Source organism: Falco naumanni, chromosome 15 (assembly GCF_017639655.2).
Source record: "Falco naumanni isolate bFalNau1 chromosome 15, bFalNau1.pat, whole genome shotgun sequence".
Taxonomy (NCBI): domain Eukaryota; kingdom Metazoa; phylum Chordata; class Aves; order Falconiformes; family Falconidae; genus Falco; species Falco naumanni.
In genome coordinates this window covers 22,769,966-22,797,793 of record NC_054068.1, presented here as the reverse complement: position 1 = coordinate 22,797,793, position 27,828 = coordinate 22,769,966, and the positions used below count along the sequence as shown (strand labels likewise).

At 47.9% G+C, this 27,828-nt stretch overlaps 2 protein-coding genes across 5 annotated transcripts in view; one reads left to right on the top strand and one right to left on the bottom strand.

Annotated features, from left to right (window-relative positions):
- The first annotated feature begins 85 nt into the window (after positions 1-85).
- On the top strand, positions 86-17,524 carry KCTD19 (potassium channel tetramerization domain containing 19). Its single transcript, XM_040615552.1, has 15 exons — positions 86-127; positions 1,151-1,447; positions 3,080-3,230; positions 3,567-3,758; positions 4,558-4,680; positions 4,901-5,114; positions 6,342-6,502; positions 7,837-7,934; positions 8,302-8,444; positions 10,383-10,466; positions 12,340-12,404; positions 15,637-15,828; positions 16,027-16,181; positions 16,993-17,094; positions 17,426-17,524. The coding sequence occupies exons 1-15, from the start codon at positions 86-88 to the stop codon at positions 17,522-17,524; spliced, it is 2,118 nt and encodes a 705-aa protein (XP_040471486.1).
- Positions 17,525-17,941: 417 nt separating this feature from the next.
- The window catches only part of PLEKHG4 (pleckstrin homology and RhoGEF domain containing G4), an 89,613-nt gene continuing 79,726 nt past the window's right edge, over positions 17,942-27,828 (bottom strand). Inside the window, exons 15-24 of one of the 4 annotated variants that reach the window (XM_040615197.1) lie at positions 26,651-26,900; positions 25,850-25,939; positions 25,296-25,520; positions 24,199-24,369; positions 23,580-23,757; positions 22,844-22,960; positions 22,494-22,757; positions 21,724-21,920; positions 21,089-21,171; positions 17,942-19,841 (exon numbers count right to left, since the gene is read on the bottom strand). In XM_040615197.1, coding sequence (XP_040471131.1) covers positions 21,130-21,171; positions 21,724-21,920; positions 22,494-22,757; positions 22,844-22,960; positions 23,580-23,757; positions 24,199-24,369; positions 25,296-25,520; positions 25,850-25,939; positions 26,651-26,900 — 1,534 coding nt within the window. In that variant the 3' untranslated portion in view covers positions 17,942-19,841; positions 21,089-21,129. Of the gene's footprint in view, positions 21,921-22,493; positions 22,758-22,843; positions 22,961-23,579; positions 23,758-24,198; positions 24,370-25,295; positions 25,521-25,849; positions 25,940-26,650; positions 26,901-27,828 lie in introns of all 4 variants that reach the window. The other 3 variants (XR_005831101.1, XM_040615198.1, XM_040615195.1) reach the window with 3 other exon arrangements.

Below are 27,828 nucleotides of genomic sequence, written 5' to 3'. Positions count from 1 at the left end.
CTGAAGCTGTACGTACTGGGTGTGGGAGACATCGACCCCTGTTGCCCCAGCCACCATGGCAGGCACCCCTGCCCTGCCAACCAACATGGCCAACGACCCCTCTGTGGGGAGGGACTACCTGCAGCCGGTAGGTGTTGCTGCCAAAAGGTTATAATTATAATTTGTTAATCACGCTATCGCAGCATCCTTGGGCTGTATGAGCACCGTCCTCTCCAGCTTCACACCTGGCTCTGTGGGGACAGGCAACTTGGCCTGCCCGTGTGCCCCCATCATCCTGCCATGGGGTCCTGTCACCTGTCACCCCTGCTCTGTGCCCTGGCATTGTCCCCTCATGGCGCCTGGCTGTCCCCCCGGGCCCTGGCCTTGTCCCCCCATGGCGCCTGGCTGTCCTCCCCCAGGCTTCCCGCCATTGCCTCACGCTGCCGCCATGTTGGGGCCGGCCTGCTGCTGAGGTGAGGTGGGGGCCACTGCCTGGCGGGAGCTGCTCTCTCTCCCCAAGGAAACCCGCGCCCTCCTCATGAAAACTGGAGGAACAAAAAAGCTGTAGCAATCCCCCCCAAATGGATTGTTTCTTCCTATTGTGAGTGACTTGGCTGAGGCCAAGGCCTGACGTGATGGGGAGGCACCAGACGCGAGGGGCAGCAGGGGAGGGGGAGGGGTGAGGCCCTTTGCTGGGTGTGGGGCTGCTGCCTCGGCGCTGACACCCCTGCAATGGCGGCCCGAGCTGTGCCCACCGCCTCCGCCGTGTCTGCAGGGAGTGTCCTTGGAGCGATGGTGACGGTGAGGGGGGCCTGGTGGTGCCGCCGCTCTCCCCCCATCCCCTATAATTGGCAGTGAGCCTTAGAAATACCAGGCTTTTACTGTCCTGTTGTTTTTCTTTTAAAAATTTTCATCTTTCTTGTTTGAATAGTTGGGTGTTTTTCATGTGTTGTATTCAACTATTTAATTTGTTTTGAAATTGCCTACATGCCTGAAATGTGTGTTGTCCCACCTTAGGTGAATTTTCTCTCTGCTTAGCTGACAGCCACCTATGTCCTTACCAGGCATCCCTTCCCTGTGGACCATTATTTTCTTTTCTGTCTTAAGAGGGTTATGACCAACATAGTAATGAATATCTGCACCTTGATATGTTTTCCTCTTCTGTTTGAAGGATCTGGAAAGCGTTATGGAATCTGCAGAAGAAGAGTTAGTTGATTTTAATGTCGGTGGCTGGTATTTCTCAATTCCCAGAAGTAAAGTTGCTCAGTTTCCTGAATCTCTGTTGTGGAAAGAAGTTTCTTTACAAGATCAGTCTGAAAATCCAAGATTATTTATTGACCGAGATGGTTTTGTATTTAGGCACCTTCATTATTACATGCAGACTTCAAAGTTATCTCTTTTCAGCTGTGCTGAATTGAATTTACTGTATGAGCAAGCATTTGTTTTGCAGCTGACACCTTTATTACAGGTAAAGTGGGATGTTCTATGTGGCTTTTCTATCTTTTTTTTTTTCCGTTCTTAGATAATATTGTCTGTAGAAGGATGTCAAATGGTTTGTGCATATAACTTTTTCAATGCTTGCGATAGATATCCAAACAAATAATTGCCACATCCAACTCATCTGCCTCAGCTGGTGAGTACAGAAGATGTTACAGATTTCATGCCTGACCTTTCTGTAAGAGCTCATTCAACAGTCATCACTCGCTTTCTTTTAAATAAAGTTAAAGCAAGCAGAGGCTTTTATCTGCCAATTGTTGTGCTTGATGATGATTATACTGACCAGTCTTGTTGAAAATGAACGCTCCAGACTGAAGAAGGTGGGACTGCCCTTTCTGTTCGTCCCTGAGAAGGTTCAATCTGCCTGAAAACAAAGAACTCCTAATGGCACACCACGGAATTTACCATCATGTAAAATGGAAAATGGCGATTCTTCCTCTCCTCCTATTCTGTAGCTGCATAAACAGAAATGTTAAATGAATATCTGTAACAAGTACTTAATTTTCTGTTTAGCTAGAGTGTTTTATATTGCAATTACAGTGTGGGTTTGTATTGTGCCCGTGCAGGTTGAGTCCATGCTTCCCGGTTGGATGAAATGTGTATTTCCACTCATTAATGTTTGTACTTCCTCTGAGTATAATCTGAACTCTGAGTTTCTTTTGGTTTCTAATACTCTTTTTTTGTGGAATAGTCTCAAAAATGCTGTGATGCTTGATATTTTCAACCCAAAATATGAACATCTTGTGTTTAACATAAGTGATTTCTGGATCGTCTTTTAGGACTGTGTTTAAAAATACAGTATCTCCAAATAGGTTGGTAGAGGAAGACCACCAAGCCTCAGTAGTCGATTGTATTAACAAACCATACAGGATCCCGTGCTTGACACGGACCTGTCGTGGTATGGCCATGAACAGTCCACTAAATACACTTTAAGTCCCTGTCAGCATAACGTTATTAACTCATGAAGGTATTTTATACATGTGCTTTAGAAATCGGAACAGTGGCGCTAAAGTTACTTTGTACTTCATATCCTACAACAGTATGTAACCATTTGTTCCAAGCCCAAAATAATTAATTTAGCATTCAGTAAAAAGGTTAGAAATTACAGACTGTTAGTTACTCCAGTCGCTGAGCTAAACATTGATTCCCCTTTCTAACCATCGAATTCCTATAGCTTATCATAAAGATATTGTTAAAAAGTGCCCTAAAGGTCTTTCAGGCTTTGTGTTGGGTTCTTGGCTCTTTCAGTTGTGGTATGCTTTTATGCCTGCCACTGTGGTGTCTTGAATTTCAGAGCTAGAATACAAAGAAGTGCCATTAAAACCCAAACACTGAAAAAGGGTTGGCTTTTTTGAGCATATGAATGGCTCTAATTATATTACAACTTATAAACATTCTCCACAAGTTAACTCCAGTTACACTGAGGTACCCAAACCCCCAGGATCTAATAAATGTTCTTGTCTGTACACAATATTCCCCAGCGTATTTCAGTAGATGTCAAATACAGCACGGGATGTATTAAGCTCTTTCCTGTGGCTGCTTTTGATTTGTGGATTAATTATATGAATTTAAGTAATAAATAGAAAACCTTTACATATCTTAGGTTTTAGATGGTTTGAAGGAGGAGAAATATGGTTTACCTGTCCAGCCTGCAGATACACCAGTAGCTGAAAAACCATCTCTGAATTACTGGAGAACAGAGGAACGTACTGGCATGCTGTCAGAGATTCCTGCTAGCAGTCCCGCATTCACAGGTGGGTGTCCCAAACTGGTAAATCCTTTTGCTTCCTTAGGAATGCCCACAGGCTGTTGTCAGTTGTTGCAAGCCAGGAACGTTTTACTCCTGCAAAGTTTATTTTGTGCGGTATTTTTTTCATTAGCCTTCTTTATTTTTTAAGAAAAGAGGAAACCCCATGAAAATGTTTATTCATTTGTGCTGGGCTGTAAGACTTCATCCTTTACTGAACAATAAAAGTTGCACAAGATTTGTGCGCTTTTATTGGCTTTGCTGTACTAGTCAGGTCTCCAGACTGTATATCTGAGTTCTATTTTTCTTATGTCTTGATTTTTCTCTGATTTTCTTCCCCTAGGGTTACATGAAAGAGCTCCCCTAGGGCTAGTGGATACACCTTTATTAGATACAGAAGACAAAGTGCATTACTGCTTTTTGCCACTAGATTTGGTGGCAAAATATCCTGTACTAGTTAATGATGACAATTTGTTATGGCTGCTTGAGAATGCAGCCCTGATCAAGTGCAATTGCAGTGAGTTCCGCTTCATAGGTAACTGCTTTCTTTTTTTTTTTAATTATTCAGTGAATGTCTAAATCACTTTTTTGTATTAAACTGTTTCTGCTTGTCTTCAATAATACATCGTTAAAGATCAGAATCTTTTAATCTTTTGGTTTGGCTTGGTTTGGGTTTGCTCTCTGCCAGTTCTACCACCTTGTTTATCAGTCAAGAATCAGGAATTAAGGTAGAGAAAGCTTTACGTGGTGACTCTAAATACTTAATCAGTCTTGTATATTTTCAATAGTAAGAAATCCATGTTTCATTCATTAAATACACTTTCAGCTCACAAAAAGACAAGTACTTTCCAAAAGTATGGCAGGATCCCATAGGTCCTCCATCAACACAGTATTTCATCCTCTGTGAACTCAGATAAGATGAGACAGATATGGAATTGGTGCAGTTCTGCTTTGCCATTCCTCTGATGTTAGCACATGGGAAAACCATGTTTAAATGCACAGTGGGATGGGACTGTGCTGGGAAGGGGGCGGGGGGGAAGCAGCCAAACAATCAGGAAACCTCTTACATGAACCTCTCAGGATGCTGTGGTAAAATTAACTTAATTCTGCACTTCCCCTACAGTTTATGCTGTGTCTGGTCTTCTCTAGCATAAACCTTGTTTTTAGAATTGTGTTTTCAAAGACAAAACGTTCCCTGGTGTCCATGGATCGGCTGTTGTATGTGCATACGTGAATAGTAACACTGAAGGGAGCAACAGCCTATTTCCGCTAGAGCTGAGCGGTGCACAGAAGATGTCAGTACACACTTCCTATATTTTATTTTTATTTTCAAGTTAATTTTCTTCGCTCAGAGAAGATGTTGTTACCTGATGACTTCTCCAACATAGATGCCTTGGAGGAAGAAGTTTTAATTCTGCGAATTCCTGAGCTTATAAATGCTGTGAAGGCCTACAGAGGTAATAAAATATACATAGCTATGTATTTTCTTCCTTATGTGCATTGGTTTTAATGTTACCTTGTGAAACTGGGTGTCTGAAACAAATTATATTAATATGATCAACACTGAGGTGAATAATCTTATCAACTTATTTCCATAAATGTTGAGAATAGTGGAATATACTGTGGTGATTAACTGCTGCCCTTCTGGAACATGGTCTTGACCACCTTTCCTTGCAGGTGGCTGCTCCACGCTGTCCCCTGCCACGGCGGGGGACAGGGATTGGCAGGGGGCAGCAGGGGTGTCCCTGTCACCATCCCCACTCTATGCCATGGCACTGGGGCTGCTGGTTAACTATCCGGATTCGATTCTGGGACAACTCTGCGTGGGCAGCGACCTGGGCAGGAGCCACCTGCACCTCTCTGGCAACGGCATCCTCTTCCAGCACATCAGGTACCCACCCTGCCTTCATACCGGGCAACAGCAATAAAACCTTTCAAGGAACTATCTGGCAGGTTTGGAGTCGAAAAGGAGCCCTGTTCTCAGCAGCCTACCCTTCAGTATCTGTAGTATTCATTTTCAGCTAAACTTGCAGGTATCTATAATTACAGGAGCTGGCATTCTTCTATTCTATTGTAGGCTGGTAAGCCTAAAATGCTGAAGTAATTCATGTGAGGTTTTTAATGGTCACATGCTCTTGAAATTTAAGATTTATCATTAATTTTAGACTTTTTGTATTTTCAAAAGCATCTAAATGCCCATGGGTACAGGCTTTTTGAAGACAGAAAAGTCACGCTGACATCTCTAGTCCAAGAAAGAATGTAGATTTCTGAATACTATGTTTTAACTTGATCCTTTGAGGTGTTTCTCCATATGGTAGCATTACTGCTCAGGCTTACCATGCTGGTGTACCAGTTTAATAAAATCCCTATTGTGTAGGAAAATGGGTCCTGAGTGCATCATTAGCACCTCTATCCTGAAATCAGTGAAAATGTAAATGTAGAGGTGAGGCATCTTTGCTTTGACCAAGGGATACTTTATTTTTAAATGCAGACACTTACTAGATGAGTCATAAAGCTAGCCATCAAAACCCACATTTTAATATTCTCTATTAAAAATGGTGTGCCATTTTCTTTGCCCTGCTTGTTGTGATCTGAATAAAGAAAACCAAAGGAAGTCACAGTGGATTGGTTGTGATTCAAGCCCGCTGCAGTTAGATGCTCAGCCATGCATATCGCCATCCACCACACACTGAGAAGCTTCCTGCGCTTTTAACTGTTTTTCAATTTAGCACAAACAGATAACACCCAGTCTGTAAAGGGTGACAGAAACACAACTGGAAGCCCAAACCTGCAGTCAGCTCACCTCTGCGCCCTGCAGCTTGTCTGTGCTTGCTGCTGGCACCGGTGAAGGATGCAGTGTAGGAGCAATACCACATTAAATGTTTTGTTCCAAACTATTGCAGACCATGACTTGATGGCTCCATTGCAACAGCTTTATTTGTCTGTGCTGCATAGTTCTCCATACAAAAATGATGTGGAAAGTTACAGGTAAAGCTCAGCAGGTGCAAAAAACTTTTTTAGGAGAATTCGTATTTCCTGACTTGTGCTCATTAAAAATCAGCAGTAAAAATATAAAGCAATGATAAAAGGTTTAGTGATTCCCTCTCCTTTTGGATAGGAACTGGCTGGGAACTTGCCGGCTTCCTCTCACCAAGAATATTTCTGAAATCAAAGAGCTCTGTACTTATCTGGACCAAAGGGACGCCATGTACAAGCCAATGAAAGATGCTTTAAGATGCTATCTGAAACAACAGGCACCAGCAGAGAGCACAGATTATAGTAAGTCAAGATTTCTCAAGAGCTCTTTCATTTTAAAGTAGAATGAGCAGTGTTGCCTGAATACAGTTAATCTGTCAATGATCCACACCAAGTTTTGAGGGGTTGTTACAAAAAAGAGCTGAAGGTCTCACTGACTATTGGTTCTGTGCCATTATCGCGTAGCCTGTCGGATAATACGTGCTAGAAAAAGTAACTCTGTGACTCATATGTCTCAGCAGTAAATGATGCCTTAATCGTACATTTTATAGAAGGTGGATAGTCCCGTTGTAGTAGCTACATCAGACAAGCGTAATAGTTGATTCAGTGTTTCGAGGTAGAATCTATTCGTATCATTAGCCATAGCCCTATAAGTAACATTACGTGTGACTTGCCCGTACCTTCTGTAAAGGCTATTGTAAGAAACACAGTTCTCCAATCTGAAGCCCTTTCCAGAGTTAGTTGGTTTTTGGGCTTGGGGGTTTTCTTAACAATTTTTTTGAATGCAAATGTGTTTTGCATTTCCTAGAACAATGTCCCAGAACTTACTGACTATAAGCAGTAATCTGAATTATACTATTAAAGATGTCAACAGAAACTTTCCCAGATTGCTGTTTGTCGCCACACTGAAGTAAGAAAGATGTGGGCTGAACCCAGACTAAAATATATCCAAAGCTGTTATGTTACACCCGCTCACTGTACGGAACAGCAATCTGAGGCTTGCACGTGCCCTGATACTGTCACCTTCAAAGCAAGTAACAACGTGGGGCTCCTTGAGAGGATGGAAAACGGTGCAGGAGCTCTAATCCGGGTTGCCCTGGAATTCCACCAGCTTTATACTTGCAGACAAGCTGCATCTTCGCTTGCAAAGACCTTTCAGATTTCCCCCTTATTTCTAGTAGTTTGGAAATAAATTATTTCTTTCGGTGGCGATGTTACAGTATACTTTGACTCGCCTACCTTAGGTGACATAAATGTGCCTGCTTGGTAGAGCAAGCATGGCTATGCTAATGCATGTAGCCTTCTTGCTATAATTATTTTTAAATCTGCTGAGGAGAGGTGGTTTGGCTGCAGCACGGGTGGACCACGTTGCCTGCTGTGCTGTGACGTTACGTTCTGACCTGCCTTTTGCTTGCGGTTGGCTACGAGCACCAGGTAAAGGGCAGGGTTCCACCTCTGTGCGGCAAGTGCACTCTATTACTTCACTATTTCCAAGAATTATTATTTGCAATATTTCAATGTAAAATCCCATGTCACACTAATTTGTTATCTATAACAAAACAATTACTACTTATAATTTCTACTTGTCGTTATTTTAGTTGCTGCCTTTCCATTTGTTACTCCATCTCTAGACGCAGGCTGGTCAGCAGAAGTATCCGTATGCTCACTGCATCAGATCGTGAGAGTTTATGTAGGGAGTAACTGGTATGAAACTTATTTACGGACTTTATTGAAGGTATGGGTAATTAATTGTCCTTGCATTGCCTTCATATGAACCCCCCTAGACAGAATTTGTAATTCTGCAGACTAGAATCTATATTTCTAGTAATAAGAATTATTAGAATGGTTTTGACCTGAAAACTTGGAATTATCAGAACCTCACATGTAGACTGGGCACTTTATACTAAAGGAAGTATGTTCAAGCACCCGAGGGAGATAAGTCATGGGCTTCCCAAGGAAGCACTTTCTTAGTTTGGCTAATAATACAAGTAGACTTGATGGAAAGGGTTTAATTCTTTCACCAAGAAAGGAAACATCCTGTTTGAATTTCTCTCCCTCTGTAACACCAGAAACATGGTCTTAATGTATTTTTATTTCTGTAGTACCCAGAGCTGCTGTCAAATGACAAGAAAGTCTGTTGGATCACATATGGTCAAACTCTTCTCATCCACGGAGATGGGCAAATGTTTCGGCATGTTCTCAACTTTCTAAGACTTGGGAAGTTATTTTTGCCAGCTGAATTTAAGTAAGCAGAGTGCATTCATGTCCATTTTTTTATTTTATTAGATGGCTGTGGGGGAAGCAAGCATTGGGATTTGTCTTCTGATTTTCACAGGAATATTACCTAAAAGAATTAAGACTTTTCCTTTTAGTCCTGAAGTGAACTATTCTATCTAAACATAAATTATTGGTATCTAGAGATTAAGAGATACGGTTTTGTTTCAGTAGGCATGCCTTCATTTTAAGGATCGATATGCCAGCCACTTGGTACTACAGGGTATATCACAGATTGGCGCACTGTGAGTGCACCTTTAGCAACCAGGAAAATGTTTTTATCAATGACATCATTGCATCCCTTTTGAGATTTTTGTGGGGTTTTTATGGCAGAGACAGCTAAATCTGCTTAGTCCAGCTGAAAAATACTCGATCTGCCCCCTCTGCTGGTACCTCTGCTCCAATGCTGAAAAATGTCTTCCAAATGGCCTAAGAATGGAGGAACACGGGATGCTTAAAGATAAGGCATTTTCCTTCCATACGCACATTGCTCTATTAGGTCTCTAAATTTTATCAATCATCATCAGTTGACGTGGCTTAAAACACCAGTCTCCTAAGGACAGTCCTTCAATGTGCTTCACTTGCCCCTGAGACTGCTCAGAATCGATGTTTTGGTGCTGTGGCTTCTTGTAGCCGTTTCCCTGCTTCTGCCATCGCGACGTGTTAGAATTCTTTGCATTCAGCAAGGAAGGTCTGCTGGCATCAGTTCTTTTGGTCTCTTCAGTTCCTGAAGCCCTTGTTTGTTGGTTCGTTTCTAGTAGGCAGGATATCCACTGCAGATCACCGGCCGATGTGGGCATGTTTAGCACATGTAGCTGTTTCCAGGAGGAGCACGTGTTTGCAATCTTTTCCCCAAAGTCAACAGCGACATTAGACCAGTGGCTTCTTCGATCCTGAAACCACTGGTTGCTTTCGTGCCTGTCATCAAAGGCATCGGAAGCCAGGTGTCAGGCACCAGCGTTACATCTATACGAGCAAACCGAGTATGTCTGGGAATGTTTCTGGTCACTGAGGCCAGCTGGTGCCTGCTGGTGATCTGCTTTAACCCCCCCGGAGAAGGTGGCTTTGTTCCTCCTGTCTGCTGCAAGTGGTCCCGGGAACAGCTGAACAGCCAAACCGTGCCTGGGAGTTATTGGAGAGAGTGTAAATTGGGCAGGGCCAGGCACAATGCTAACAGCTTATTAGCAGAGTTAATCGTGTTCTAGGGCTAAGAACAGTTCTGGGAAGGGTGGATTTCCCAGTAGCCCATCAAACCCATGAGCTCCCTTTATGGGGTTCCCTATGAAAAATGCCATGATAAATTTTGCACATGAGAAAAATGTCATGAGTGGCACAGAGCAGAGTAGGGTTCCTGCTTCTCAGGGTTTTATCATCAATACCCACGGTCAATTAAAAAAAAAAAAAAAAAAGAAAAAAAAGAAAAAAAGGACAGACATTTTCACTTAATTAATAGAAGGGCAATAGCTGGAAAAAGCATCGAAAAGAGCAAGGCTTGCCAAGATTCCAACGTGCTGCTAAAACCCTCTGGTTTAGAAGGTCATTTATTTTGCTTGCACCTGTCAAAAAATGTGTCATCTAATTCAGGATTCCTGATGTAAAATTCAGACTCTGTGGAAGTCAATGGTAGTTAATGGTAAGATTTCTATTAATGTCAATAAAACCAGATATTTTTTTCTCGTTGTTTGGATGCCAGATATGAAAAAACAACAACAACAAATTAGTTTGGATACTTTTCAGTATTTAAAATGATAAGCTATTTGTCTGTTATAAGAAAAATCATTTGTGTGATGCATCTTTCATTTTGTGTAGTGACTGCCTGAGCTTCCAATATCAATAGATGTTTAGAAAAGATGATCTGGTAAGATCATTTTTCAGTGATTTTACAGTTCAGTTTATTTACAACTTGCAGAGAATGGCCTCTCTTTTGTCAAGAAGCAGAGGAGTACCAGATCCCTTCTCTTTTAGAGGCACTTTACCACTCTGATGCATACAGGTAGGTAAAAATTCTCTTCTTTCTTTTTCTTTTTCTGTCATATAACATCCTTTCATCTGCTCTAGCAGTGCTTGTCCTTTGAAAGGTGTGCAATTTTCTCCTTTCCTTCTGAAGCACAGCTGCTGGAGGGTGGGCAATTCCACTATCTTTTGGGCCCTATTTTTCCCATCAGTTATTTGGGTGCTGGAACAGTAACGGAGCCAAGGATCAGTTGCCTCCCTGGTAACCAAGGAAAAAGGCACTGAGATATTCCCCCAAAGCCCAGATGTTGAGAATACTGCAATGCATGCTGAAAACCAGTCTGGAGACACCATACTGAGCAGAGACATTCAGATTTCTTAGCTTTGGCTCAGCCTTGGCTTTGCCAAGCCCCAGCCGGTTTCTGCAGACCCACTGGAGGATTCACCAGTGCTGCAGAGCGTAGAATGGTGTATCTTTGATGCAGCACCACAGAAAAGGATTGAGACCAGATGGAATTTAAATATTGATGAATTAATGTTGAAAAGAAGCTGTAACGTTTTGTATACAAATTCATCATTGAACATTTTCTCAGATACTTATTTTTCTATTGCTGACAAATGTAAAAGTAAGATTGGATGCTTTTCTAAAAGATGCTTTTCTATTAAACCAATAATTAGCATTTAGCGTTACTGGAGACCAGGCTTCATAATCACAGTGGTCTTCTGGTCCTATAAAATCTGTGAATCTGCAAACCCTAGTGTTTTCTTTTCTGCTGTACGTGTTAGAGGGAAGGAGAAAATGTTAGAATGAGAGGGATGGAGAAAATTTTAGAATGTAGGCCTTTTGGAAAGTCTGCAGAACCCCTGACTGCAGAGTACTTTAGAAGATGACCTAGCATGGACCCTCTCTTCAATATCTTTTCAAGTATTTTCTGCCCAGGGAGGCTGTGGGGTCTCCTTCTCTGGAGAGACATGCAAGCCCACCTGGATGCAGCTCTGTGCAGCCCGCTCTGGGAGAGCTGCTTCAGCAGGGGCTGGGCTGGAGGAGCTCCAGGGGTCCCTTCCAGCCCCAACTGTGCTGTGATTCTGTAAGAGAGCTCTAGAGGTTAATGGATTCTTACTTTGGCTGCTAACAGGCCATTTAGGCGTTTAAAAGTAAAAATATATCCATCAAAATCTTCCCAGAAGACCATAAGTTGCTGCAGCATGTTCTGAAATACCAGTGCCACGGGCTGTTAGCAGCAGGTACTGCCACAAGTAGTTGGACAGACTAGTGGTAGCTACCAGTATCCCACCAGTAGTGACAGCATTTCCTAGATTTTACTGTAGATGTCTAAGAAGAAGAAATCCTAAATGTCATTTCCCCACTTCCCCATCCCAGTGTAGGAGCCTAACCTCATGTTCCTATACCTGTAGAGCAAGAGGAGGATGTCAGAGGGACTCTGAAGCACCCTACATGGGAACGATAACATTTTACATTCCCTAGAAGGTTTTAGCTAAGGATTAACGCTACCCTAAGATACACTCCTCCACCGCTCTTTGGAGCTTTCCCATCAGGGAAGGTGTCAGTGTCTCTGTCACATACACCAAAGGCCTCTAACACAGAACAGTTAGGCATTTGTCCCTGGAGTTCTTTGCTAGATCATGGGCCAGCTCTGTGGGCTGTCTTAGCAAATCTCCGTCTATAGGAGACAGAGAGCAGCAGTTACTCAGCGCTCCCAGAGTGATGTCACCCCTTCGGAAACTGCTGCGCAGCTCAGGCAGTCACTGTCAGGAGCTGAATTTCTTAAGCAGACTCAGAATTCAATTTTGAAACCATGAATAGAGATGGTTGACCTGGGTCTGCCTAGCCAGCTCCCCAAAGTGTCTAGAACCTCTTCTTAATAAAACTGCCCCTCCCCCCCCCCCTCCAGATATGATGTCAAGTGGCCTTGGCTTGGGCTGATCAGCAAGGCTTATGTAAATCCATCGGCCAAGGGTTTGCGGATGCTGGAACAGAGACAAGGGATCATTTTTCTCTCTTGCGTGTCTGCGGCATCACATTTCAGAAATCATTACCGCAGGTGGGCAATACAAAACTGCTGGTCCTTTGTTGCCCTCATGTTGTGTGCTGGTGCTGATTGCGAACGCCTTCCACCCCCCAGTGGTTTAAAAGTAACTCATAATATTAGAGCATGATAGACACGGGTCCAGTGGTGACTGGAAGTCCTGACAGCTCCTTTTACAGGTTGACGTGGTGTCGCCCCTGGAAAGAATTCTATAATAACTGTAAATATTAATTTTCTAGATTATGGATCCAAAACAATGAATCACACAATGAAGAGCAGGAGTTCAGCAAAGACCCAAAAGAAGTAAGGTTTGGTTTTCAGAATATGTTGCCATAATGCACTTCTAAAAGCAGTCTGAATTAGAAAAATGACAAATTTTAATTCTACAGTACCATTTCGCTTTTTTTCTCTCCAAAATCAGCTACAATGCGAGTGTTGGAAATTTCTCTATTAAAAAAGACCATCTTCATTTCAAAAAGCCAGGCTGTGCTGTAAATTATACAGTTCAAAGCACAAGGTCAGGATCCTCCAGCCTGTGTTAGCTCGGTCTGAGTGTTACAGCCTGCACACTCTTCGAAACTCTTCTTTTGGTCTTGTCATTCACACTCCTGGTTACTTAGGGCGTCTCTGTCACCAAGGCGGGTGGCAAGCCTGTGGCTTGGGCACTTTGTTGGGGCACAGGAGACACGGGGTCTGACCCTTCTGGACAAGGAGGACCTAGAAGCCAGATCTCCTCGTTTATAGGTAGTAAAGACAGGAGCAGCAAGCTTATGCAGTGCACTTGGGCAAGACAGCAGAAACTGTCTAGTCTTTGAAGTCAGTGGAAGGGGGAAAAGAACTTTCTGCTCAAGTCTTTGAATACTTTTAGTCCTTAGTTGGACACCTGCAGCTGAAAGGTGTCTTCAGTCTGCTAGAGAAGGGTGACAGGTAAGCGCTGCCTCCGCTGCATTTACATGTTGGTACCGAGCTGCTGTCCCCTGTAGCTTAATGCTGGCGTTCCCATGGCAGAGTGGTCGCACAGCTTGCTTTAGTTTGCCACACCAGTTTTCTTCTACAGAACGTGATGCTGTCAGTTCAGATAATCAAAATGATCTTAGCTGTAGCGGTAGCAAGGATGCTGAGGCGCTGCTTGTGTGCCTTGGCCACTCCAACGTCTGTCTTCAGATTCTGCAAAATTCAGTGATAGGAGCTGAGGCCATTGAGGACAGTGTAATGTCGGTGTTGAATTATCACGGCTGGGTTTGCAGAGCCTTAAGGCACTGTATCCCCCGGGGAAGTGAGAATGCATTTTCCTGGATTAAGAGCTCAGTCCTTAAATGCCTGTGTTAGAATGAGTAAAATATATCAGTTAATATATTATTTTGTATGTATATTGTATTAGGAAGGGCAAAACATACACTTCGTTTCATGTCAATTAGAAATAACAACATTTCACTGGGTTTTTAGGGGTACTCATGTACAGCTGAGGATTTCAGTAAATGCCATATGAAGACATGGAGTAATATAAAAGATCTGAAGGGAAAGCAAGACACCAGTGGGAAGAAGGCAAAGCATTCCAGAATGTTTTCAGGGGTGAGAGAGACAAAAAGGAGGAATAGGCTTGGAGAATACGACGCATCCTCGGGCAGCCTGGTAAACTCCAGCTATTACAAACATTTGGCAAGCCCTCCAAGGGAGAGAGGAATAAGAAGTTGTTTAACAAAGAAAGTAGAAAGTAAAGCCTCAGCAAGTCACATCCAGAAATCACTTTCATTGGCAAAGGAATGGGATGCGGTGAGCTCCAGGAGGTGTGATTTTCAGCACATAGGAAGGTCTGCTGGTTGTACCACAGAGCATGCGTCTCGATGCAACAGTCCTGGAAAGCACAGAGGTGCCAACGCTCCTGTTGCCTCTCTCCCTGGGAAAATCAGCTTTACAATTCCAGGAAACAATCCCACTGTCCAATATGAAGTCAGGGCCGAAGGTGAGCAGCCGGAGCAATACGTGTTCACACACAGTCTGCAAGTTAATCCAAGTGCTGGAATGTACCAATTTGGCACCGTAAAAACTCCCCCCGCAGCAGGAAATGGTGCAGGGAATGTGGGCAAGGAGCCAGCAGAAGGTAAACCACTGCTCTGTGATTGTTGTTTTCAAAGGTGGTGGGAGTAATTAACTGAATGCCTTATATAGCTAAGATACTTTGATCATGCTGAGGACTTTGAGAGTGACAGGCTCAACCTTTTCTTGTTCTCCTGCTCGTAGCAAGTGTTTCCAGTGAAGGAAGAGACAACACCTTGCAAGTGACACCCCTCCCTCTAAAAGACAGTGAGTTGATTGCCGGCTGCTAAGCAAGGGCTGGATTTTATTGCTTGTCTATGTAGAGTTTGATACTAAAAGTGTGTTAGCCAGAAAGGTGGAGCAGCTTTTAGATTCACTGGCATTAATGAATTGTTCTTTAGTTGGCTCCTTGTTGCTGTGGTTGGGTGTGCTTAAATTGTCCACTTGGATACAGGTATCCTTAATTTAACATATAGACTGAAAGATTTTTATGTTAAACCCAGAAGTTTCCACGGGCACATGTAAGAGGTAAAAAGATTTGCCTGATTAGCCAAGATACTAAATGCAAATTCAAGAAACCTAAGTGGAAAGTCTCAGTCCGAGACCCATTCCGACACCCCGAGGAGGATGTGATTTACCTGGCACTGCTTCTGCCCGGGGTAATGGGGTGGGTTTTCACAGAACTGTTGGCAGAGCAAAATGTATTATTAATGATTGTGAATGGGTTTGTTACTATATCAGTGCAAGCAGAATTATTATTTTCATGGGAAAAAACCCCTCTTTCATAGCCCATGAAAGAATCCTGGGCTGAATTATGCTTGGGTTCCATTAAGCTGTATGTAACGGTTACTCTGTCTGAATTTTCCACGTGGAAGAGGGGAGTAGAGAAGACCTGTAATGTTATACCTAAATTTGCAGATTATTTGGTGTGAAGGCAATAATTTACTATCTAGTGGTGTTTCATCTTTCCTGGCAAAACATCATGACAGAATAAAGACAGAGTGAGGCATAGCTCTGACGAGAAGGTGACAATATTGCATGCCCACTTAGAAATGGGCAAACGTGTTTGGCCTGTAGCTGCTGATCCAGGCTTTGCTGTGTAATTCAAACCGTATTTGTTCACAGGAACAAGGGACAGCCAGCAAACCAGCGTTGTTCTGGCAGGCCACAGAAATGTAGGGCTGATTCTCAGAGTTGACCATCCTCCGGTCTTAGGCAGCGATGGCTTTTGCAGCAGTGATGAGGAGAGTGTTGTTTACAGCACCCTGCGGGGTGGCAGCCAGCTGGCTACTCCCAGTGCCCCAGCGCTGTGCAGAGGTAAGGGATGGCAGACTGCACTCGGGGCCCGCCGCAGAGTGTTTGGTGTGAAAACCATTCCCTCTGCCATGGTTTGTTGTCAGCGCTGAGTAGTGAAGTTATCGCAGCCAAACCGCTGCTCGCATGTAATGGTGAACGCTGACCCGCAGCCTTTTCTCTTTCCTAATGTGCTTGTGTTATTTCAACTGTTCCCCGCAGATACCGTCTTTCTGACCTTTGCTCTCTCCCATGAAGAGATGTTTTATGCCAGGCAGTGCCACTTCTTCCTGACCGATGTCATCCTGGACTCAGTAAGGCAGAGGGATCCCAAAGCAATCACAGCCAAAATCGGGAGCCTTGTGAACAGGCTGTGGGTAGGTGCAAGCTGCTCGCAGCCCGGGTGAGCTGTGGCCGCTCAGCTTCCCCGGGCTCCCAGTGGGGTGGCAGCGGCTGGAAACTGGGCTCTTCTGGCTGGGCACCAGCAGCCTGGCTGCCGTGGGGGCTGAGGGGTGGCTGCAGGCCAGGAGGGGGGCACGGGGCTGCCCCCAGTGTGGCACTGGGGCAGGGCAGTGTGCCACGAGTCCCTTTCCAGGTCCCTTTTTTGAAAGCCAAGGGTAGCCCCTGCAGCAAAGTGTGGTGAGTCAACCCCGGGCAGCCCACACTACGGCACCCTCGGTGTGGCGGTGAGGTTTGGCCTCCCGTTGCTCCCGCAGCAATTCAGGAATGAAGCGTTGTGCCCCCTGCACAACAGTAGCCGCCTGCTGTCCGTGCCGCCCTGGGCTGTGCTGGCTGGCGGTGGCAGAAATATAGGCCTGTCCTCCAGGGGCCAGGAACTTCGGGTTGCTTTTTAATTTGTGTTGGAGGTAACAGATCTCACCTGCACCCCCTCCCCAGCCATCCTGCTGGGAGAGATCCAGCCAGAAGCATTTTTCTGGGAGAGGGGCAGAATGGGGTGAGGACTTGGGTGACACTCACCCTTGCGTTTTCCTCTGTGTGTGTGTGTGTGACTGACTCCGGCCCTGCTACCTCACACCAATTCTTTTTCATCTCAGTAATAATTAATCTGACCAAGGCTGGACAGGGAACATCTCCCTCCAACAGCTAATTGTGAGCTAGACCTTACCAGCGCACCCACTCGCTACCATTGTCCTCATTGTTCACAACTCACTGTTGTGTTCTGTTTAGACACGGCAGATCACACCTGGGGAGTTTGTTACCAATTTACTGAACACAGAGAATTTTAAAAAGGACAGAAACATTCCCAAAGAGCTCCTTCAGTGGGTGGAAGTAAGTAGCGCTTGCCACCAGGCCATCTACATGGCTGAGCCTTTTCTCTTCCAAATGCTGTTGGCTTTCTGCTTAAACTAGCTCCCTGTTGCCAGCTCGGTTTGCAGGCAGATTTAAGTTGCGGGGGGGTGTGTGTGTGTGCACATTTTACAGCATGAATTGACTAATGGCATGTATAGTCTTAATGCAAAATTCTGCTGCTCACTTACAAGGTTGCCCACAAAGAGTGGGCAGGAGCTTCCTATGGCTGTTAAACGGAAAGAGAGGGTGATGCCGCCGTTGTGCCATCCACAGGTGGTTTGAGAGCAGCCGTCGTCTTGTGCTTTTTCAGTTTTCCCTGCCATTTGCGTGGAAGTACAGCCACTGCCTCAACTCGCTGATCCAGAGAGGGTTTGCTAGATCGGTCTCGTATTTTGTCTTGGAAATGTAAGTTCATGTAACGTTAATGAAAATGTAAGTTCACATAACGTTAATAAAAATTTGACCTAGCTACCTTCTGCACTGCTTTTTTATTTTCTTGCGGCAGGGTGAAGGGAGGGTACACACCTCAGCTGCTGGTTAGGGAAAAGCCTTTTTTTTTACTCTGCCTTAACTTTGAACAGTGACTTTGTTGGGTCAGGAATCGTGGTACCAGCCTTCTGCCTTATTTCTTATGTCTCCGTTAGTGACACGTGGTGTTTATTTCCCCCTAACAGCCTGATTAGAAAAACATTATTTCAATCTCCCACCAAGTGTTCCAAGAGGGCATTCAGATGCCCCAGGGCCACGTGCTCCCCTCAGCACATGCCTCTTCCCCCTCCTGCAGTCCAGGCTCCCATGCTGAAATCAAGACACAATGCCAGCAAGATTCATATAAAGAAAATAACCTTTATTAGACAAATCAATCAAACCCTGAAAAAAACAGTGTCAGGTAAACATTACTAAAGGGTTTTCCAGCAATGCAGAAACCTTTGTAACTGAGAAATTCAGGAAGTTTCATGTTCCTCTTGTTGCATTACTAAATTCTCTCCCTCTCATGACATGAGCTGTCGCTGCCTTGACAGCCCAAAAATCTTGCGTGAACTCAACAATTTTAAACAGCAACTTCTAAAATCTTCCCTGTGCAACCGTTTCCCACACAATTTTGTACAAAGGGGTCAAACTATGTTCTTTGCTGTCTAAAAAAGAACAAGATTTAAAAAACATCCAGCTTATAAAAAATAACCAAGTGTTTTATTTACAGTACAGGAATTTCCGAACTCAAAGGACCACGGTCCATACGCTGGGGGTAATGCGGGTGGCTGGCAGGTTCAACACCAGAGACTTCAGCACTGCCAAGGGCCCGGCAGCGGGAAAACTGCAGTTTAATTAATTACTGCTCCCTCCATTGTCTTCCTCAGGCTAAACCCCGACACCACTTCTCTCACACCTGGGGAGCCTGATTTACAGCACTTCATAAACCAGGAGTAAACTGGCAGCAAGTAACTACTAATTTCCAAAAATGCTAATTTTCACTTCCTCCAAGAGTACGGGGAGGATGTCACAGCCACACAGTAAGCCTTGATGTCACTTGTGAACAGGCCACCTCAGAACACAGGCAACGCTTGCTCTCCTGTCACGTTGTGGTGCTTCAAACAACAGGGTTTCAGGTTCAGCATTATAAACAACCTGCTATGCTCAAAACCTGCCATCTCAGATGCCGCCACCACCCAAAGCTCCTCAAACCAGCCCCGATGGTGGGACTGAAGTACCCACAGAGGGGCTGAGTCGGAGGCGAAGCAAGCAGCCAGTAACCCCAGGGCACAGCCTGGCTGCCAGGACAAGGCATGATGGAGTTTGAACTTGCCACTTGCACCCCGTGCCACTGGAACCTGACCCAGCCAGGAGAGAGAGGCTGGCTGCCAGGCAGCGGCTACGCCAGGAACTTTGGTAACTCGTACCTCCTGACCTCTGCCAGCTCCTCTTCCTCACTCTAGTGACACCTCTGCTGGCAGCTCCGAACTCCTGGCTCTGCCTCAGCTTTCCCGTTGGCAGCACGGAAGTCTCCACCCGGGGAAGCTTCCCGTTCTCCCGGCGGACGCGGTCAGGATTGAGATGGTTTAGCTGGCAGCTGGTTAGTGCAGAAACCGCACAGGGAGAGGGGAAGAGCTGACGGGTGGTTAAGAGAGAGGTAAAGCTCAGCAAGAATCATCTCTAGGAACAATTCACTATAACAATGAAATTGCTTTTATTAAAACAGAAGTGTTAAGCCAAGAAAATAAATTATCGCTATGATAGACATATTTAGAACATAAGGAAGGACGTTAAATCTTGAGCTCCAGGTCAATATAACCCTGAAACAGAACATTACACTACTTTTCTTAAATACCTCAGTTTCTCTTCGTGCCCTTCCAAAAACTTTATAAAATGTGCAGTTTACAGAACAAATAGTAACAGAGTCACTTGTAACAAAAATCTGTACAGCTCATAGCTTTAAAAATAATACATTTTTTTCCCCAAACTGCTATGTTACTTACTACTCATAAATATAGGGCTAACATCTGAATGCCCAAGGTCCCATCCAACACCAAAGCTATTACATGTAGTAGCTGACAGAAACCTTCTTGGGGCTTCTCGCCCTCTCACAGGTCAGGTTTTGGGCTGTTTGAAAGAGCCTGATTACGTATAAAAAAAAAAAAAAAAAAAAATCTTCACAGGTGAAGACTGTCTCCTTCTGCTGGTCAGAGGCCTGGGGTCTTCAGTGAGTTTGAAATGGCAATCAGTCAAACCTGGAACACAGCACCGTGCAATGGGTTAGACTGGCTGCCCTCCCACGGCGGGGCAGAATCCCACAGGTCCCTCTGCCCTGGCCAGCAGCGGTATCGCTAAGTGTTTAAAACCCACCGTTTGTCAGAGCTGCATTTTGGTGGGGAAAGAACGTTTTACTGGAAGAGCCTCGCAGGAGAAGCCCGGCTCTTCCCCCATGCAGGGGTCTGCCTCTGCACCTCAGGGCTTGCCCAAAGGCTACAGGCTGCTGTCCCAGCAGCCACGGGCCAGCAAAGCCTGCTGCTTCTGCAGCCACTTCAAAAGGCTCGTCCATGACCCTCCGCAGAAGGGGTTCTGGATCTTACATTTTAACCTTGGCTGGTTCTGTTTAGCTGTTCCTGAGCTCCTGTACCTGCAGATCACAAGCCGTGGGCCCACACACTTGTAACACCCCCCAGTGCCAAACCTACGAGCCATCTACCACCCTGCGCCTCAACCGTTCAAGTGCTAACCCAGCCCCTGGCGTCCCGAGCCCTCCACTCCCATGGGAGGGCAGGTCAGGCCTAAGGACGCGAGGAAAAAGCTGAGCCAGAAGCAGGCTGGTCGGAGTGGGCTGTGATGTGACTTCCCAAGGGCTGCCACCCGCACATAGGGAGCCCTGCTTGCCAGGGCTCACCCCTCCTCAGATCACAGCGATTTCCTTGCTGACAAGGCGTCCTCCAGAAATCGGGAAGCACAGGAGCAACATCAGGCAGCTCCCTTGGGACATCCCGACCATCACCTAGCAGGTCGCTCTGCCTGGTGACGTGCAGTTTCCTTTGGAGATTCAAAGGAAACTGTGGAATAAATCCAGCTTGGGGAGAATGCCATAGGTTCCCCAAGGCAGTTCAGAGGGACTAAGAGCAGGACTTCAGAAAACAGCCACAAGAAACAGATTAGTGGTTAGACAGCTGGGCAGCATTCAGAGGAAAGGAGCTCATCTGAACACTGATGACTAGGCTGTGCTCAAACCTCTACTACCTGGAGGTGATTTTGCTTTGTTTGCTTCTGCTTCTTCAAATCAGGGAGGCTTCAGACCGGCTGTTGGCGACGGCCCTAAGGGAGCTGGTCTTCTCTAACTAGATGAATCAGAGCCTCAGAGACCAGGCAGGAGTGCGTGTGGAAAACTGCTCATTAGAAGCAGAAGGCGAGGTTCTCCTGTCTCAGAGCTACTGCCAAACCTTACCAGCACTCAAATCTGCTGGAAAAATCCCCTTCAGGGGCTACTTACAACAATTCCACTTCCTTAGGCGGTATACACGTGCAGAGGGGTCACACTATTGTTGAGGGACTTATGGTGACCTGGCCTGCTTTCTGCAGAGGAGAGAAGCCAGCATTAGTACAGGGTTAGAGGACAACAGCATCAGGACATGATCTAGTGGGAAGTCACTGAGAACTCTTGGGAACGTAAGAGGAGACATGCTGACATCTCAGAGCGACAGGCTCTCGCTCTTCCAGCTCATCGCTCCCCGAAAAAGGCCCAGACCTCCCAGGAAAGGAGCTTAGCAGCATCTGCAGCAGAGCTCCATCCATCCCAGGAGGTTACGTGTGTACCCCAGCCCATGACAAGGTTATAGCTCCTGTGTGTGCAGCATCCCCTCTGGGTGTATCCTCCAGCACTGCAGGTCCTTCCCAGTGCATCTCCTCAGGGATCTGGGCCACCGTAGGGGAGGCTCTCCCAAATGAGGGGCCCTCACCTGCCCTGGAGGAGGCAAGTCTCTGCAAGAGGAACTGTCACTTCCCCACTGTGACCCCTAGCCCAAAAGCAGCATCTTCAGTCCCCCCATGAGAGGCAGTGGCTTGAACCGGGGAGACAGTTGCAGGAACAGGCAAAGCGAAGAGAGCATTTTGGCTGCTTGCACTTACTGCAGAAATGTACTGGCTGTTTGCAAATCTGGGTTTCTCCTCCACTGCAGAGCTGTGTTGTGAGCCTAGGGGCACGTAGGGGGGTGAGCCCATGTCTTCACAGAAGCTTTCTTGTGGGATGCTGGAGACACAGCCGCTGTCGGAGCCGCTGGAGCCGCTGCCTGACATGCAGTGCGATGACTCTGAGCTCTCTGTTGCTGAGGGAAGAGGGGAAGGTTGCTCTGATGGCCACGAATTTGGCCTACATAACCTGTGCCATCTACACTTGATAATCTATCTGGCCACACAAGCCCGCAGATAAGCCACACTCCACTCTGGGCCTCTTTGAAGCCACAGGCAACAAAATGACTCAAGGAAGTGTAGCAAGCAATGCTGGAGATCGGTGTAGGCTGGCCAGGGGAGCTCACAGAGGGGAAGCCCAGGGGTCACCGGGCCAGGCTGGTGAGAGCAAGGGACAGAGTGCCTCATACCAGAGATGCAGAGACATGAGCACTGGTCTCCAAGGCCCCAGCATGCGGCACCAAGCCTGCCACACATACGGCTGCAGATCAGTGGGCACTGTACTAAGCCCCACACCCGAGCCAAGTATCCCCGTGAAAGCTGAGACAGAGCTGGCACAGAAGGGCAGGGCCCTCCTTGCCCCAGTCTGGGTACAAGGCAGGGACTGCCATGACCCCAGCGAGCCTGGTCCAGCTGTGCAGCACAGTGCGAGGTGTGGGGATGAGCCCACACAGCCCGGGGTGCGCTGCAGAGAGCGGGCTCATACGTACTCAGTGATGGCTGGCTGCTGGTCTCGTGCTCCAGCTCATCTTCCTCGATGCAGGTCCCGATGTCAAAGGGGCGGCTGGGGGCCAGGACGCCTGGCAGCAGAGCCTGGTCCAGGTACATGTGGAGGTTGAGGGGCCCCAGCAGGGAGGAGGAGGAAGGGCTGTATGCAGCAGGGGTGCTGCCCGTGGAGAGCTGCGCCTGCGTCCTCTTGTACGGGTTGGAATGGTCAAACAGAGACACTGCAATTGATGCTCTGGTCCTGGCACCTGCCAGAAAACACACCAAAAATGCCCTGAGCACCAGTCCTGCCTAGCTCACATGGAGCAAGGGAGAAGGCACAGCTGGTACTTACCTCTGCCTTTCATGATGTAATCAATCGCACGGTCATTGATAGCTGCCTCACTGGGTTTGATGTCCAGGAACGGCTTGTTGCCCACCCCCATGGAAACCATCTCCTGCATACGGATTTCTGGAGAGGAAGAGACCCACGGCCACATCATGAGGTTGACCCAACCCTTGCCACAGGCACTACTCAGCCCCAGGCTGGAGCACTCCTGGTCCAGGCTGCTCCTGAACTGCTGAGATTAGATCTGTTCTCTGCTTGCTTCTCAGTGCTGAGGAGTCTCCAGGGACAAGCAGACATGCCCTGCTCTGGCCAAGTAGCTCAGTGCCATGCGGAGAGTCCTGCCAAGTGGGAAGCCAGTGGAGGGACCCAGCCAGCCTGACTCGGGCAGCTGCCACTCGAGTAGCAGCCTAGATCACAGGGAGAGCAGCAAGCCTTTCAGGAGCACAGCGCATGGTCACAGGGCGGGGAACCCTGTGCTAGTATCTCCTGTTCCTCTCAGGGAGTCCAGGTGGGTGTCCACAGTTACACAGAGCTTGGACTGCTCAGGTTCCCTGGAGATGAGAAGCAGGGAAGGGACATACCCAGCCAAGCCCAGCACATGCTGCTGAGGCTGCATGCCGGCACACAGCCGCTTGCTGCACAGAGCTGCCTGGTCACAGGCTCCAAACCTACTCAGGACAGCACGAGCTGAACAGGGCTCCCGCACCTTTTGCGGCACAGACGCCCCGGGAAGGAATCACACCTTTATTGCGGGCTGCCTGCTGCCACAGGATCTTGGCAATGTCGCTGGTCCAGGCCTGCTTAGTCTCGGCTGAGCTGGCCTGGAGGATGTAGGTGTCGCTGGACTTCCGCCTTCGGAACCAGATCTCAAAGCGCAGGCCACTGTCTCCAGAGTTCTCCGTCAGCCCGATGTCTGCAGTCTGCCAGAGAAAGGAAGAGCAAAGCGTCAACCAGGGCTCCACCAGGAGCAGAGCCAGAGCTACCCCCAGCTCAGCAGAGCCCGAGGGCCCAGACAGGAGCAGGTACAATCTGCACACAGCTGAGCAGAGGCAGCCCAGGCAATTCCCAGTGCTTCAGCCAGTCAGCACCACCTCCCTGCCACATGCACACTGCCCTTCCCTCACACTCCCTGTCCCCCAGAAGACCTTGGCCCCACATCCCACACCATGGAGGGGGCCCAGGCATTACTGTGTGAAGCATTTCCTTCTGGGTTCACTGCACGGCTTGGAGAAGGTTTAGCAGTGGTGGGAGCAGCTCTTCTGCTGGAAGCACTCCTGCTTCCCATTTCAGATCCATGCATCCATGGGGAAACCAGCCATGGACGCCTCCTGCAGAAGAGGGAGCTGCAGGGCTGCCCGTACCTTGAAGGAGCGTTTGTAGATATACACATCAAAGCCACCCTCGATTCTCTTGGGCTTGCTGAACAGGATCAGGTCCTCAAAGAGGAAGACATGTCGCTGGCACTTCCTACGGCCCAGCCAGATGGTGAATTCATCCTGCCGCACCAGCTGCCCCTGCTCCTTCAGGTTCACCTGGACACAAGGAAGGATGCTGGTAAGACCCCAGCAGGATCAGGTCCGGGCAGCCACAGGCCTGGGCTTTGAGAGCAGGGTCCCACACGGCTGTGGCCCAGGTGGCGAAGTGGCAGCTACCTGTCATCTTAGGAGGGCTCTTGGAGAGGTAAGGCTGCATGGATTGCTAGAGGCCACACCAGGCTGAGACAATTGGCTCAGGGGAGAGCTGCACCTTTCTCCTAGACATTACCCACAGGTGGCCCTCTCCTGCCACCCTGTGCAGATCTGTGACAAACCCCTGGGGTGGGAACTGGAGGCAGCAGCTAGAGCTTTCTCTTGGGGAAAAGAGGAGAGCTGAAAAGGAAAGGAGTCCCATAAACTGTAAGGAGCACATCTGGGTCAGCAGGCCAGTCCCTCAGTTCTTCCTGCCCCACATCCATCTTCCCCCACCATTAGCCCTGGGGTTTTCCTCCTCCAGTGCTGTACTTCGCATGCCTCTCCTTCAGGTCCCACCTAGCTGACTTTGGCCTACCCCTGGCATCAGCATCAGTTTCAATTCCTTCTTGCAAACTGCTCGGCCCTCCTATCACCGGCTCAAGAAGATGGAAGGGCCCAAGGCAGTCAGCAGCACATAATCTGCAAGGGCTGCCAGGTCGCCTCACGTCACCAGGAAGCATCTGGGAGCACATTTACGACAAACATGTCACCCAGCTCAAGTAACAGCACCCAGGCTGCCTGCTCTAGCAGATCACGGAGACCTCCAAGCCCTGCTGTTCCCTTGTCCTGTGCCTCAGGAGTCCTGCTATGCTGTACCGGCAGACGGCACCCTGATCACTGTGGGAATTTGAGGGAAGGCTCAACATACAACCCAAACATCCCAGGTATAGAGAAGGGGAAGAAGTGTGGCTCTGCCTGCCCAGGCAGGGGAGGGCACTGAAACGTACATCACAGTCACGGATGGCATCCATGGCCAACAGGTCATTTCCGTGCCGGAGCTGAAACTTCACCATTTCCTCAGCTGCACGGAGGTAGCCCAGCTCCTGCTCTTGCGCCTCACTGCACTCCTTGGTCAGGTCCTTCAGAAGCAGGGCATACTTGCTCATCCGCTGGATGGGTTTCAGCAGGTAGGAGGCCAGGTCCATCTTATCTCCAAGCTGCACCTGCTTGAACTGAGAGACACAGCACAGTGAAGGCAGCAGCTTCCCGCAGAGCATCCCCTGCCCCCCGGCAGGCACTGACACCCTCAGTTCTTCCTGACTGGGGTACTCTGTTCGCTCTGTGGGGAAATGCAAGGCCACAGGACCACCGCTGCTGCGTGCCGGGCTCCTTTCCAAAGCACTCACTGCACCTCTGCCCCTGTCCCCCAACATACACTTGTGCAGACAGCTGTGCCAGGAAAGCAGAGGTAGTGCTGAGCATGCCTCAAACAGGGAAATTAAGCTTGTTTAATCAGCGACCCAAACACAAGAGTAATCATGATGCAAGCAGTGGAATTTACCTTGAAGAAGGTATTCCCATGGCTGGCCAGCAGCGAGTCTGACTTCGGCTTGTTCTTGCTATACAGTGCGTACATCCCAAACTGGTCTTTCTGCAAAAAAGATCCCCACGTGAGACCAACACGCACCCAGGGCACGGGGGCAGCCATGCTTTTGTATGTATAACCATCAGTTACTCTAGTGCTTCTGCCTCTCCCAGGCTGCACCAGAGCCTCCTATGGAACCACAAATGACTTTGCTTCAGGTTCATTAAGAGCCAGGGAACGTTCCTGTCCTCCTGCTCCTACAGTAACTAGGACTTTTTAATCCGTTGTCCTGTTACCCCTTGCCCCTTAAGTACCCCAACAGACACCATTCACTTGGTAGCAGCCAACTTGCATGGGGCAGCTCAGCTTAAGACCCGTGCCCCATGCTCCTTTCCCCCCAGCAGCCCTTTCCGACGAGAGCAGCAGGTCTGTGCCGCTCTGCTCACTGAAGCCGTTCCACACTGGCACCACAGACAGAAGACGGGGTGGTTTTATGGAGTAAACATTTTGCTTCCCTGGTGGTATCTCTTGGTAGCAAAGAGCAACAGGAAAGGCAAAGAGCATCTGCTACTGCCTGGGCTCAACCTTGCAGAACCATCCCAGCCCAACCTAGCATTTAAACTGGCAGGGGACAAACCGAGCCAGTACAGGGTCGTCCTCCCCCTCCCAAAGAGGGTCACACAGGCGAGTAGTCAAAAGTACAGGGATCGCTGCGCATAGGAAAGCAGCACATCTCTGGAGAAGCCCAGCCCCAGGGGGAAGGCCCTGATGCCTTACGTGTCGGAGGAAGCAGTGGCTGACCCGCAGGGGGTGGTTGCAGCAGCTCTCAAGCTCTCGCAGGAAGTACTGGCTGTGGAAGTCATAGAGTTTCTCCAGGTTCCCAAAAATGACGCTGCGCTTCCCACGCAGGTCCTGGGGGAGGTCAAGGCGCTCCATCTCAGGGAAGTAGCTATCGATGATGTAGCAAAGCGACCTCACATATTCCCGTTCCGTGGTTACCATCTCATCAATGATGTGCCGCAGCTTGCTGCAATAGAAAACACTCCTCCTTGAAGGCACCCAGACTGCAGCAGGGCTACGGCAGTCGGAGTGCCTGCAAAGCACCGGACTGCCCTGGAAGAAGGTCCCCCTCAGACCCAGCACAGAGACGAGATGATCCCTCAGCACCATCCAAGCTCACATTCACAACTGCCTGTCTCAGCTCTGACCCTGAGCACTGACAAAGCTCGTGGCTGATCCAAGGAACTCTTGTTGGCTTTTCTATTCAGGAAGGGCAAGCCTCAGGGTGGCTGCAGTCCTGCTCCAACCTCAGCCGGACACACGCGTCCCTGGGCCCACCCCGCCCCTGCTCTGGATGCAACAGGCAGCTCCGCAAATGGCTGCGCTCCCAAAACAGGGACAGCAGGAGTCACAGTAACTTCTGTGAGGAGGAGTCAGCCTGATGACTGGAAGCAGTGGGAGGTGATGGTAACCACGGGAGAGAACACAAGCACTGGACCCAGGTGCTGTTGGGCTTGTCCCAGCAAAAATGAGTGGGTAACAAACCTCGTTATCACTTCATCAGCAAACAGCAGTTCCTAGCACAAGTTGCTCTGCACGTCTCCGACAGGATCACTCTTAGGTACTTCAAATTTCCACTGTGAGGCAGTGCAGCATCAAACATAACTACTCCTGCCTTCCCTTCCTCTCAACTTTTCCCCAAGCCAACAACTGTGGCTGTTCAGAAGACCTAACTGTGCAACTGCCGCAGTGCCCACAGGCAGGAGGGCTACTGCGACACTCCCTTGAGAAGCAAACTGCTGGTGTTCATCCCCTGCCATGCGCTTTCCTGACACATGCTAGGATATCAGAGACCCCTTCCAGAAGACTTCACCATTCCCAGCCATCCCAGGGCAGGGATGTCCAGGATGATGCACTATGCTTCTCTCCCGCTGCACCTATACCACTGGTTTGTC

Bases quoted from the DNA above. Each gene is read 5' to 3' on its own strand.
- KCTD19 (XM_040615552.1), top strand. From the start codon at position 86: ATGGCCAACGACCCCTCTGTGGGGAGGGACTACCTGCAGCCG. The intron at 3,231-3,566 runs GTGGGTGTCCCA...TTCTTCCCCTAG, and splicing joins TAGCAGTCCCGCATTCACAG to GGTTACATGAAAGAGCTCCC. The intron at 15,829-16,026 runs GTAAGGGATGGC...TGTTCCCCGCAG, and splicing joins TGCCCCAGCGCTGTGCAGAG to ATACCGTCTTTCTGACCTTT.